The following is a 14906-nucleotide window of genomic DNA, read 5'->3' on the forward strand; positions in this document are numbered from 1 at the left end:
TAAAGTTATGTTAAAACCTATTGTTTTTGCACACTATTGTTTTTCTTGTGAAATTCCCAATACGTTTGATGTGTCACATGACCATCTTCCCATTGAAAAAACATAAGTTGGATCCCAAATGGCCGACTTCAAAATGGCCGCCATGGTCACCACCCATCTTGAAAAGTTTCCCCCTCCCATATACTAATGTGCCACCAACAGGAAGTTAATATCACCAACCATTCCCATTTTTATTGAGGTGTATCCATATACATGGCCCACCCTTTAGTTCCAAACAGATCTCCACATTTAATGGGCACTGTTACATGCATATATATATATATATATATTTTACATTTTTATTATTATTATTTTGTAAAATCACAGGTGTTAAAATAGTGTAGTATGGTGTGTTGAGGATTTTACATTTCCACTAATTATAAAAGTATTGTATAAATATTATAGGGTTTTTTAATCTGTGCATCCATTTTTACTGTTTTTGTATCTTGTTTTGTGTCCTATAATTAATATTGATATTAAAGTCTGTATTGTATTTCTTTGCAGACGTATGCAAATCACAGTTATTGCAAATCACAGTTATTGCAAATCACATATTAATGCAATTACTGTATACCACACTAGGGACATATATGGCCTGTGCAAATATTTTGGCACATTTGTAATTTATTTATTATTACTTTTTTTTTGCTTATTTTTTCAACATGTACATATAAACATATATAGAATTTTGTGTGTATGTATTTTTCATCTTTGTATTTTCATAATTGTATAAAGATCTCACAACTGACAGCAGGTGATTTGTCTAAAAGCCATTAGTTCATAATAGTCTCTGACTGACCATAAAATCTCACTCTTGGGACGGGCATCTCCATTCTGAAATGATTTCTGCACTTGTGCCTCTGACATTGTACCTCACTTAAAGTGACATTATTGGAAGTTATAACTACTGTATCAGTCGCTCAAATCTTTTGCTCTCCTTCCCCACTGAAGAGGAATGACTGCATTAGTCTTTGTAATCTTTTCTTTTTCCCTGTAGAAAAAAGAATGGACCTGGGATGAGAGCAAGATGATGGTAATGCAGGATCCCATTTACAGGTAAGTCCTCCATCACTGAGATTACAGTTGCACTTCAGTGTTAATAGCGGGTGGAATTCTACCTTTCTCCTTCTGTGGCTTGACTGTCTTCCACTCAGAACATCTGCTGATTTGCATTCCAGACTTTTTACTTTTATTTATTTATTTAAAAAAAAGACATTTTGACACTGTTAATGGCAGCTATATTTTTGTCAAAGCATTAAAAAAAGAAAAACTTGAAAATAGGGAGTCAGTTTATAAATACTGTATATATGAAGACATCTACCTGTTAAGGTTTTACGTTAAGATATCTATTTGTACAAACAATGATGGAGAATGACCCAGCAACCAAGTTTGATTGGGCAATGTAGTATTTATATTAATGTATTAAGATCTTTCTTTGTGAAAGTATGCTTTACAAAAGAGAATAATGACAAATTATTTACATACAGTAATAAAGCAGTGAAGGGTTTGGGTTCGGATAATTGTTCGTGGGATAGGTATTCGGTTTATAATTTTGAGATTCGGGTATTTTTGCTTAAATGTGATTATTAATAAAGGCAACACTCCACCGTATTTAGGCTCCAGCAGTAAAAACAGTGCTCTCCCAACTCCACCCATATTCAGGCTCATCAACATAAGTCTTTGTGCAAATGAATCCTAAAAGTCAGTCATATAAAACAGCCTAAGATGCTAAAATAGCACACTTACAACGAAGCGAGGTGACGCCTCAGTTCATTTTGTCAGCTTTGTTCCTGAAATTAGAGCACCTCCACTCAAACTGGTTAAATTGTGTATACTCTGTGTCCTTAGTTAGCGAGCTAGTTAGCAGGTTAGAGAGCGTAGCGAGTGAAGCCGTGCTCTGAGCCACAGTGCAGCCTGGAGAGAGGGACATTAAAGCAGGGGTTGGAAGTGGATTTTGTTAATGACAACAATATACACCATCCCACTCTCCGAGTATTTAAATATTTGTCGAATATCCCGGCCGTAGCCCAAAAAATGGTATTCAGGACAGCCCTAGTCTGGGTATGAACACTGCAATAAGTTTTTAATTTTTGATATAAGGTAATTATAAGGAATTTATGTACGCTTTCTCTGTGGGGGACTAAGACGGTATAGACTTATAATTTTAGTGCCATGGTCAGTGGTTCAGGGATGTGACACAGTGATGGATCATAAGCTCAAATCCTTCCACAAACAAGACATCAGCTCCCAGGCTTCATCCTGTCTGTAGCAGGTGTGAATGAACTGTGACTGAATGGTCCTTCAGGGCCATGTGTCCATGTTAACTGTGGTGGCATGTGCGAATGGGGCGTGGGCAGGCCTGACCTTCTGCTCCAGCTGAACTGAGGAACATTTCTACTTTACTCTTTTCTAATTAGCCAAATTCATATTCATCCAGATAAGAATTGTGTGAATTTTTTTTTTACCTCTCCACACCCCTTTTGGATTTTATTAATGTGATTGACACAGGACTGTGTGTGTGTGTGTGTGGGGCTTAAGCTAGATATGTTTCAGAACTGAATATAGTACTAGTGCAGAAATCCATGCATTTAGTAACCCTAGCTGGCCCTGAATATTCGGCTACAAACAGTCTGAAGCTAGAAATATATTTGCAATTTGGCCATGCTTTCTCATTAAAAACCATCTGCGTCATGAACATAACTGTTCACGTACATGCCTGTGTGCCTCGAGGCAAGTGTGACTAACTTGAGTTATAGCACGAACCTTGTGTGTTGTTATGATTATACCACTGTTCAATTTTGTCATTTAATTAGGTTTTGAAATAAGAATGCTTCCATTCAGTCACACATTTCTTTTTTGCATTAAAAAAAAAAACTCTGGATCTTGAACGGGTTCCTTTCAGGATTTTTTAAAAATTAATCCTCTCTAGTGATCTGGTCTGTGTTTGCGCCAGATTTGGTAGGAACGAAGGCTGCGATTTTCTGAGTTGCTCTCGCTTTAAATCAGGACAGAGGCAAAGATAAAATGACAGAGTCAATAAAATGTCATGGTTTATTCATTGTTTAGAGTGGGGTTCAAATCATAGTGATATGATACACATGTAAATGAAGCGCTCTCTGATTAAGTAAAAAATATTATTTTGGAGTATGGCTCCAGAGCCATTCTGCTGAGCTGGTGAACAATAGCAGCGGAGGAATAAAAAAGACACACCTTGAATCGAGTTTAACAGTCACAGAAACCACACACGTAGAATCTCCCTGCTTGATTTTTTAAAATGTATTAAAAATGCCATTTCCTTCTTTTACAATTCCAGATCGGATAAACTGCCTCATAACTCTTTACTCTGTTCAAAATAAGGTGCAGGAATGGAAACTAAAACAGATTTCAAAGTCTAGGCATCTCCAGAGCAGTGTAAAGAAGAGAGTTGTGTTAGTGGAGGTCCAAAATGCTTGGTGGTCACATGAATCATGCAGGCTTCAAATAGCTCCAGGAAGCTCTAGGTGGTTAAGTTGAATGCACATTTTTGGTCATTAGTCTTTTAATAAATGCATTGATTTACAATAGTTCTATAGCACATTGACCTGTGTATGTGGTTACATAAATTTTCTTAAAAAAATGTTGCCACTATTTAGTGTAAAAAATCTGGTATCACTTGCCTTGTAGGAATATTTTAGACAATGAGATCTCACTTACAGCCATGTTCCTGTTGTTGATTGCTTTGAAATATTATAATTACAGCTATTTAAACTTGTACCTATCCTATGGTCTCTGATACTTTAGAGGGATCTAGATGTTCATAAATCAGTTACATCATGGTGGTTTCAGTAATCCTATATGAACCTAATTTTAATGAATGAGTATAAAACATGATATATTGGATTGAAGAAGGATTTTTGGATTGGAAAAAAAGGGGGGGGGGTTAATTGGCATTGAGTCAACCCCCCCCCCCCCCCTTTTGTTCTTTACATCCCACTGCTGTTTTGTAAGTGCCACCTTTGTTGCTAGGTTACTTGTGTTTTGTGGCATGATACTACAAGAGCTTCGACCAGAGTGCCATTATCGTGCAACATAGGTTGTTTGCAGATGATGTCATTACACAGTGTAAACTGAAGATGGAGAGCAGGTTGTGATTTTATAAACTAAGATGCTCTAATAAAGCCTGTGTTTTGCGTCGTCTACCGTCACAAACAATCATTTCCAATAAATCACAAGGAACATGTATGAAGTACCAAAAGCTGCTGCTCATGAGGTAGAATGGTGCAAGAATATGATTGAAAAACAGCTAATAAGCCACCGCCTGTGGTCAGGATGAGACTGAGGCAGCTTCTTTTCAGAAATTTCTTGTTTGAATTTTGTTTCTTGTAGATGTTTTAAATCTATCACCAGCACAGATACAGCAGCAATATAGCTTTGTAGAACACAATACTCAGTTCTCACTGCCGCATGAGACTGAAATCAGCGTTTATTTTACCAGTGTCCCATTCCATCTTAAATGGTGCAGCTGATGCTTTGTACCTGCTGCACCATTTAAGGTGGATTAGAAAGCTATGATTGTGCGGTCTATGAAGAATTAATATTTTATTTTTCTCAATTCTGTGGGTGTCCATGGATGATGAAAAGAACCTACGTTAATGCAAAGAGGCATCGTGGCTCTGACTGTTTTTGTTGCTCGGTTAATCCAAAGGACAATAAAAGAGAACCCCACGGCAGTCATTGTGGAGCGCATTGTTGACCAGTCTGCTATAAACTCATTTTTTAGCAGACTCGATATGTCAATATATTTGGAAGCTTTCATTACTGTACTGTTCTTGAGTTGCAATACATCAGGAGAAGACAATTATTTTATTACTGACTTGATAGCAGCAGTTCTTACAGTTCTGTACACTCTCCATAACATAAGCATCACCCAGTTAATCCACAGGCTTGTACATATGTATTTGTTTGTAAGTTTCTCTTGTATTAACTAAACTAACACAGTATAGGCTCCTTGCACAGTCTCATCCATTCTCTTCCTGCCCTCCATTTGGATTCCACACGTTGTCAGAACCACATGGCTGTAAACTATATTGGCACTCCTCAGCCAATCACATTGTAATGAATGATAACATTTTCAGTACATTGTAGTTAGGAAATAATTCCATTGTGTATTATTAATATATTTGTGTAAATTGCAAAATGGAAATTCTCTTAGAGGAATTGTTTATTATGAAGTTAATGATGTCAGTATTATTTAGGCTGATAATATGAAAATATTCAAACACACTGGCATAAGAACACAACAGCCTGCATCAAATGTTTGAGAAAAAGTGGTTGTCCTTGTGTGTCTTGGAAAGAAGCATATGCTCATCTCCACCTCCTGGAGCTGGTGGCAGGTGTTTGCGGTTGAGGCAGTTTCACTTGATGGGTGGATTTAATGACGACTTAAAACTTATTTTTATTCCCAAGTTTATGTATGAAACATCGCTGACTGCCCCAAAAGACAGCAGGGACCCCCAGACCTTCAATGTTTTAGGACTCTTTAATCTGACACCTGCTTATTTGTGGCTAATTTAGGGGGTTTGAGATCAGTAACTCTAGGCCAGACCTACTTAGGTCTGATAAACAAATGCCTGAGTGCCTGATGTGTGGTAATGGCAGAACATTTTAATAAATGCCCAGGTATGTAATGGTGGTCTGCTTCTTTGTAATGATTAGGAAAAGTGGAAAGCAATTAGCTCTGGACCTTTACTGCTTTGATTATGCAAATCCTGATAGCCTTATGAGAAGGTGCGCATTAGATGTGTTTTTTCACCATTGATACAAAATGGCCTCATATAAATCCACTAATATTTTTCCTTGTTTTTATGGTATGATTAATTGGGAAAACCAATTTAGCAGATAAGTGTAGCTATATGCAGTGTTATTGTATTTTACCAGCTGTTTTAATGTCTGAAGTATATTATGCCCCTCTTAGTCCTTATTTGCCAAGATATTACAGTTTTGGTACCAAATTTGATAGAGAACAAAAGATTCCAGACAACTTTAATCATGAAGCTGAGTAGAGCACTTGGTGGTGTTTACCCACTGTGTCTTACAAAGCTCAGATAATGAGAATCTGTGGTTGGGGTTTAAATCTCTGGATTAGCCAAACAGAAACCCAAACATTCAAGGTGGCTTCAGACACCTCTGTGAAAGACAATCGAAACAAAGATGTTGTTGCCACTGTGCAATTTATATAAACACACACACGCACAGCAATATTGCTCCTCACCACTTCACACAGGGCTGTTGAAGTGAATGAAAATCCTTTATAAAAAAAAAAAATACAGCATCAAATGATGAGAATGCTGAGCACAACATTTGCGATAGTGATGTACTCCTGAGGCATGACACATTTGATGAATCATCTCAAATGTATAAAATAAAGTGATCCTTATCCTAGTGCCACCATGCATCAGATCCACACTGCTTCCACCGCCTCAGATCTCAGTTTAAAATCAAGTGCGCTTTGTGGTTTTGTTCATTACGACAATGCTAAAATAAGTTTATACCACTGACTTGGAGAATATCCTCCACATACAGGAAGTGCTGTTACCACTACACAAACGTTTTTATATTTCTGGCTTTCTTAAACAGATTGTTACCTTGTAAATAGCATTACAGTGACTTCTGTAAAAATGAATATTACAGAAAATCATTCATAATTTATTATCCATGCAGAAAAAATACTTTAACTGTTAATGTGGACTATAATGAAACTTGTGTAAATTGCTCTATTCTCAGTTGTGATTGTGGTAAAAAAAAAGCACTTCATTATTCTGTGCTAAGCACAAGCAAGGGAGCATTAAGACAGCAGCCAGAAAATTAATTTTTGTGCATTTGGAAATCACAGACTTTTGCTGCCATGACAGTTGTACATTGCTTTGTATACATTGATTTTCACTGTTATGTTATTTACATTTATTTATTTGTTATTGTAGTGTATCCTTGTTTCACAGGGAACACAGACTCCTCTATTCTGCCTATAAATGTGAAGAATAATTTTGAAATGTACCGTTTAGAAGGGATGGTTGGTACAATAAATCAAATGCCTATTCCTGTATCACTGTATGGGTGTTATATTTGTAGGATCACTAGGCCTGAGAGTGCAGTAGCCTGGAGGGTCAGGGGAATTTTGACAGGTTTTTTGAAAAATTAGAGAACTACCATGTTGTCATTGATATTAATCACAATTCTCATCTTGGCCTTGACACCATGCAGCAACATAGCCATAAAGATATCGAAGAACATTTGTACTACAATAAATCCTTCCACATGCCAACTGCAGCGCAGTCAGTTGAGACTGTGTGGGGGCAAGGAGTAGAGATGACCAGCAGTGGAATCTAACAGTTCAAGCCCTGGCCTTGAGGTACTTTTCTGAACCCATGACAGAGGACAGAGACAGATTTTTGTTTGTGTCAGGTACACAATACAGTCCACCTGAAATATGCCGCATGACTATTTATACGTGTCAGATATGCAATAGTTCACCTGATAAATTTTCTCTTATTCTATTGTGACAGACTACACAAGGCCATTCAATTTTGAGGTTTTTCATGTGTGTGGATTAGGTTTTATGTGGACAGTGTGTAGCACAAATTCATATCAGTTAATTTATTTATAGTTAAAATGGTGGACCAGCTTAGCCCCATCAGAAAGCATCATTACTCAATAACTCTGGAGCCCAGCTCTCAGCCATTAACTTTGACAGTTTACATAATTTTTTTTGATTGGCCCAAGCTGGAGCTATTTACTCCTACACAGTTTCTTTACTAAACTTTATAGATGCTTTGAGCATCTATAGCAGCAGTTCCATGCAGTGCTCCATGTAGCATGATTGTATTTTTTAATCGCATGAGGATTGTGCAATAATGTGAAATTAGCTGGAAAATGGGTGCATCTTGGATAGGCTTGTGTCAGAGATAAGACACACAAAATGTACCATTTAAATAATAGTATAAATGTAGCACTCAAAGTTAACAAGCACTGTTTTGTTTTTGTTTAGTTGGTATGTTTTTTCCAACTATGTAAATGCATGAATAATGGAAAAATAAATGCAGTTAGTTTTATTGCATTAATGCATTTTTAATGTGTTAACTTTGTAACGGCTAGTGTATATATTTGTGTTCTACATTATATTTGATTGAATGGTCACTTTCTTTACTCTGAAATCAGCAGTAGACTGTTGGCTATACAAATAAATAAAAAAGGTTAGTGAAGTAAATGCTAGTATTATTGTATTTAATTCAGTGTCTAGTTCTTGTTAAAGTTAAAATTAAAGGCAGAGGAAATGTTTACTAATTAGAAATCGTTGAAAGGACTATTGTAACCACTAAAGTGTAATAGTCCACTGGATACATTTTATTTACCAGTGGTTAACAGTCTTTTTAGCATGGCACTATAGTATAGGCAAATACATAAGCTCTAAGCAAGTCTAGTATAGTTCATCTCCCAGGCAACATATAAGCTCCAGGTCCCCATTAAAATATGAAAAGCTTGCCTGTCCTTGCTCAAGGGTGTCTGTGTGTGCGCATGCTCATGTGCTCACATGTTTGTGTATACAGGAGAAGCAGATCATCGTGTGTTTTATGAGTAGTATCCTGTTGATGCTTACAAGCTATTACATGCTAACCTGGGTCCTAAATTCTAGCCATATATTTTAGAATGCTATGACCATCACTACTGATTATAGTAGTAGCTAAGTAACATGCCAGGTATTTTATTCAGGGCTTTACAATGCATTTGGCAATAGTAGTACTAAGGGTTCATCAGTGCCCTGGTGCCCAGTCCAGGGTGTGTTTTTGCCTCATGCACAATAATCTCAGGTAGGCTCTAGAGCCACTGCAATGTGATCAGGTCGTTATAGAAAATGAATGAATGAAGGAACACTGACACTGAGGGTAAGTTTAAACACAAAATATTAAATACCATGGCCCTACACCTTTAAACTTGAGCACTGGTGTAGTGCAAGCCCAGTGACAAACCTGCGGCATGGAGCTATCTACATTGCTTGTCACTCTTCCTGAGGGCGAAAGTTGCACACACTTCCTTTGAGGTGTGTTGTGCCTCTCAAACATTGTTGCACTGGAGAATGAGTTCATAGTGCTTGGAGGAGAGCCCTAATCTCAACGTCGAAAACTTCTGAGACCCACTGCCACAGATGGCCTGTGGCATGGAGCTGCAGTTTGTTGGGAGCCGTAGGGATATTCTCTGTTTGCTGGATGATGTGTTTACTAATGCCTCACTCAGGAGCATACAGCAGATTGCTAATGCCCACCTGTTCCTTAAAAAGTGTCATGTAGGTGCAGCCATTTGCCCCATTCTCTCGCTCACATTCTCTGCAGACCTCATCAGTGGAAATACTTAACCTAGCCATCAGCTGCAGGAGGAGGAATAAATTACTGCAGGCACCAGCAGGAAAGCCCATAATCCTGGGATGATAAATTACAGGTGTGCTTTAGTCTGCCCATGGGCCATGATCAATGATGTTTTTAAGGTTATTGCGTGACTATATTCTCTATACGTCTTATGCCGCAGGGTTGCCCTCATGAGGAAATACCTTCTCTGCATGCTGTACGGATTTGGTTTGCTTTATTTAACCTTAAAATGGAGAATTGGGGATTACATAAAATGCATACAAAGCAGAGTCACAGTCAGTTTGCCTCTGACACCCTTTGATCTTCGAGAAAATATGTAGAATCTGTGACCTACTCTTTCTTTTTCTCTCTCTCTCTCTCTCTCTCTCTCTCTCTCTCTCTCTCTGTCTGTCTGTCTTTCACATGCACAAATATAGAGCTAGAAACATAGACAGCTCATGGCTTAATGGCATGCCTTAACGTTTCTTATTTCTCTGGGAAATTGTAGCAAATCAAAACAGTCTCCATGCTGTTGGAACTAGGTGCCTTCAAATGACATTTCTCTTAATTACACTGTGGGGAAAAAAAGCAAACTTAGACATACTATTGATTATTAATTTGTTAGTCATGCATTATGAACACGTTCTAGTCTAATAAATTTAAACAATTCAGCAGTTTTTAGTAACTGCTTTAATTTATCCCAGTTTTACATACTTAAAATATTATAGAATTGTTTAGATCCAGGTAAAATAATTATAATAATTCCTCTTCCTTCTATATTGCCTCTGACCTATACATGCAACGTCTTTGGAAATGTATTATTATTTAAATGTGATATAATTTGAGCTCAATACAGTAACTCTGAGGCTGTACAGGAAAAATCATGTTTTGTTTTCTTATCTTCCACATAGATCACTATTCAAAGAGGCCTGTCTCTTGGATGTACTCTCTTGACATTTGCCTCTAGCTTTTATATTTTTGGCACTATTAAACTGCCTGGATATCAGTGTTATTTATGTAAAAGCACTTTGCAGTGTCTCATAGTTACTGTTTTGGAATATACTATCAAAAGTCCAGGCTAATTATGTTCCTGGCCAATAATAAAATATTAATGAACTATTTTGGTAGTTTAGAATTTAAATGCGTTTGAGCACTTGCAAACATTTAACAGCTCTTCAGCAGATCGAATGTTCTGAACAAAAAAAACCCAAAAACTTTCAACTCTTAGTTAATAATCACATAACACAACAATGAGGCAGTTTACCAGCTATATTAGCTGCTTGGCTATAACATTCTGCACCAATAGTTTGAGCACTTTAATGCAGGGAATTTTACTTATGAAGGTATATTATTGATGTGGGAGGCTTTATTTAAAAGTCTATTGTGAAAAGCTTTCACTAGGTACCCTGTAGGCAGCCATATTACTTTTATTTGAAAATTCAAATGCATCACTGCAAAATTCCTTAGAAATGTATACAATTTAAATGAATGCAGTAACAAAGCAGGACAGGGCCTAGTGATGGGTCACTTAACAGATTTGATTGCCTACGATATATGTTAAATATATATTTTGGATAAATAAATTTTGGAGGCTACCACACTACTGAGAAATGTATCTGAATTAATACAGACTCTTCTGCTCAGTACAGGCTATAATCCAGGGACCAATTATGCATGAGTACTACTGGCTTTATTTTACAACATTATAACTACTTCAGTTTTGAACCTAAAAATGTATTCCCATGAAACCCTTCAGGGCCTGTGCCCAGCTCCTGGGAGATCTCTCAGCATAGAGGCCACTAGAGTGGTCCACTGCACTATTTGCTTAAATCTAAACGTGAAGTTCTAGAGGCCTTATTCTAAATGTCATCTCCCACAAACTCCTGTAATGGTAGTTTTATGAACTTCTGTCTCTTTGAACTAATGGTGTTTGGAAGAAAAGCACTCTGATTCAGAGCTGCACATCCACTTGATATCTGATTTGGTTTATTAACTGTTTGAGATCATTTCTACACATTCTAAACATTTTCTTGCATCTGCTCTCTGAGGATGTGGTCATGAGAAAGTGTACCATGCCCTGTAGCAGTGTAACTTTTGCAACAGTACCTTTTTTAATTTAAAAAGCAATCCTGGCTCTAATAATCTAAACAACTTTATCTTGGATAAAAAAGACCTCAACACCTACATGCTATGCAGATGGGCTTATGCATAGTTTAATGTGACATCTCAAAAACAATACATTTTTTAAACAGACTGTTACTGTAGCTTTGTGTCCATTAATTACTGTATGGTGCACAGTCTTTGGGACTCTTTTTCTTGCCGCCCCTCTGAGGCTTAGTGATCACTTAGTGGTCATGAGGAAAAGGGTGTGAAAGACCCAGTGAGAGCCAGAACATGGGCGGTGGCAGCTTTGATCTTCATGTAAACATGGTAATTAAGTAGAGATTATTTTCATGCCAGAGTGTGGTTTAATTCCCTACTGTATAAGGTCAACACTGTACCACCTCTCTAATGAATCACAGGAAGATTATCAGCATTCTAAAATCTCTCTCTCTCTCTCTCTCTCTCTCTTTATCTTACTCTTTCTGTCTCTCTCTCGTTCTCATTCTCTCTCTTTCTTTTTTTTCTCTCTTGCTTCTCTCTCTCTCTCTCTCTTTGACAACAGAGGTGGACTTTTACAAGTGTTAATCCCTCCCAATATCTTTAGCATCATCAGCCCTATTAAATCTTGAATTGCTACACACTGACCTTTTATAATAATGTGTGTGAAAGAGCCAGGTCATTGCTGCCAGTGCTAGGATTCATGCTTTGAAAGTTTTCCCCCCTGTACTCTTTTTCTTGCATTTTAAATTTGTGAAAAGAAAAGCTTGCCTAGGTTAATGGGAGTTTGTTCTGCTGTATTAGATTGTGAAGAAGCAGATTTTAGTTTGATTGTCATCAAAAGTTAACATGTTGCCGTTAATGTTTACTCAGTGTGGTACAAATCACATCTTATTAAACAATGAGGGCATTGACAAAAGTGGTCAATAGTAGCAGCTGAATGAAAGAAATGGAAGAGGTAAAGCTGAACACACTGAAAAAAAGGATTATTACATTTAGTTGTTTATTTTCACATTAATACTTTTTTCCAACTGTGACAAATGTGTACTTTATTGTCATTGTAACAGGAAATTAAATAATTGTATTTTTGACAGTTTGCACATTCCTACACACAGCATTTCTCAGTGGTAAAATAATGACAGCTACTTTTCTGCACGTATTGTTCACACACAGCTTGGACAACAGTGGTTGTAGATCAGAACTGCAGTGTCCTATAACATGCAGCTCAGCTGTGACTCCTGGCAGCTTTATCTGTGATACACAGTGTGCAGTCTGGACGAACTTTGCATGAGGCGATAAAGATTTAGCTTACCTTTGGGAGGGCTTTTCTTCACCCCCCCCACCCCCCCCCACCCATTTCTCCCTTTGAATCCTACATTCTCTCCAGAGGGAGGGAGGGACTGTATGCACTGCTGGGAGATTTTTCACAGTCCAGTGGTACAAGAAGTCTATAACGGCGTCGTCATATTAAAACTCTTGGCTGCGCTCCAAGTCTCAAGCAACAATGAGCCAGCCATTTAATCATCTCCTTTTGCGATGATTTTTTTTTTACCCCCCACATCAATGACTTATGGAATTTCCTCAAAAGAATGGTCAATTTCTTTAAAAGGGATGTAATTATTTGATTATGTTAAGCTCTGAAATCTATTAAATTTCCTCCTCTAGCGCAAAAAACTGTAATGTGCATGGTCACACCTCCTTTGAGTTTGTGGGATGACAGCATCCTTTCTGTGTCTTTCAGAGTTTCACAATAACCTTGGGTCTGTTTCAAAAAGATTCAAGTGTTCATCCTGAACTGTATTGTGCTGCCATTTTCTCTAACTGAATGCTCACAAGGTCACTATGAGCACCCATTTCTTTGATACACATATAAAATATCATACATTTTTTAAAATACTATTTAACGATCATTGTTAGCTGGTTTTATTTCATTAGATTTTGTAATCTGAAATAAGGGTGGCTATGAATAAAAATAGTAGTCATCACATTAGTAGTGAGGAGTACTTGTTGAAATTCATTGTAGTGTATGAGTTTTGTCAAACCTTGTTTATAAATAAGTCACACATACATGTTCATTTAATGCAAAGACATGGGTCAGTTTAGCTGACTGGGTGAGTCAGGGATGTTTTAGTTACTTTTCAGTCACCTTGTTTTGAGTAGTCAAACACAGCGTTGTGATCTACAGAAGTCCAAGTTCCTTTCTGGGCAGAGGACATTAGAGAGAGATATGAAATGAATCTTTGGCTGCCTCACTTGTGTTTCTGCAAAATTCCAGGTCACAGTCTAATGATCCTTACCAAAAGCTGAACTCTGCTGCTAATAGCATAAACTACTTGTAATTACTTATAATATTTATCAAATTCCTGACATTTCTGATGGCTGTATATGGAATCATGCATGTTTTATACACATGAAGTTTAATGAAATTCACTTGGTACTTATTAAAAATAAAGTGACATCCCAAAATGATAATCACTTTGACCATAATTTTGTCCAAAATTATATCAGCAAATTTAAGACAAGAACATTCAGAAATGCAAGCAAAACTACTGATCAACTTATGCGTACTAATGAGACTTTCCCCGTGTTTAACACAATGAATGTATAGCTAAAAGTTAATATCATATAATAAATGTAATATATGTAGTCTTTCAGATGGTGTGGACACAACAGCCTACATTGTAATGCTTTTTAAAACAGTGGTGTTAGCTTAGCATTAGCTTTTAACATACATTCAGTCTAGAAATGTCACATGCCAAACCATGGAAAGTTCCGTCACGGCTGACGCGAAACCAGTCACATGTCTGTGCCAAATCATGAAATATTACCTATGACTTGTTTTGGACACACTGTTTGCATCCAGCAGGACCCGAGATTGAACAGGGAAAACAGATTTTCAAATTACAGGGAGGGGAGAAGAAACCCTCAGTGTTTCTAAACAGCATCCTGTGGGATTTTCTGTCAACACGGTGAATTTCATTCTCCAACTGTTTGTCTTTGTCGTGGCTACACTCCCATTTTAATCCTTCCTCAGCAAGGACATTAAATATGTGTTGTTGCATCCTGTATTCTGGAAATGCCCAAAAAAGCTTTCATTGGGGCTAATAATTTGCTATGGGAGAGTGTACACAGGGACATAGTTAATGAATCGTGGAACAGATCCTGTGGCTGTGTGCATTATTATTGTTAGGATGCTCTGAAGAGCGAATGATAAAGTAGAGGCAGAGGACTATTTCCCTGAGGAAATTCTTGCTTTATTTCAATAGGAAACGGAGATATAGGAAGCATATTTCTCGAGGAATTGCTTTCTAACACTCATCGGGATGCCACGGCTAAGTGGACAGATTTTCCAGTTTATCACATTCAAGGACCATTGGTGAAAATATTACAGAA

At 37.3% G+C, this 14906-nt stretch overlaps 1 protein-coding gene across 2 annotated transcripts in view; it reads left to right on the plus strand.

Annotated features, from left to right (window-relative positions):
• nos1apa (nitric oxide synthase 1 (neuronal) adaptor protein a) overlaps positions 1 to 14906 on the plus strand; it is a 108646-nt gene that overhangs the window by 36968 nt on the left and 56772 nt on the right. For both annotated transcript variants that reach the window (XM_066664173.1, XM_066664174.1), the window contains one exon: positions 1037 to 1095. In XM_066664173.1, the coding sequence (XP_066520270.1) occupies positions 1037 to 1095 (59 nt within the window). The remainder of the gene's footprint in view (positions 1 to 1036; positions 1096 to 14906) is intronic.

The sequence above is a fragment of the Hoplias malabaricus genome, chromosome 3 (genome assembly GCF_029633855.1).
Source record: "Hoplias malabaricus isolate fHopMal1 chromosome 3, fHopMal1.hap1, whole genome shotgun sequence".
In the NCBI taxonomy this organism is placed as follows: Eukaryota; Metazoa; Chordata; class Actinopteri; order Characiformes; family Erythrinidae; genus Hoplias; species Hoplias malabaricus.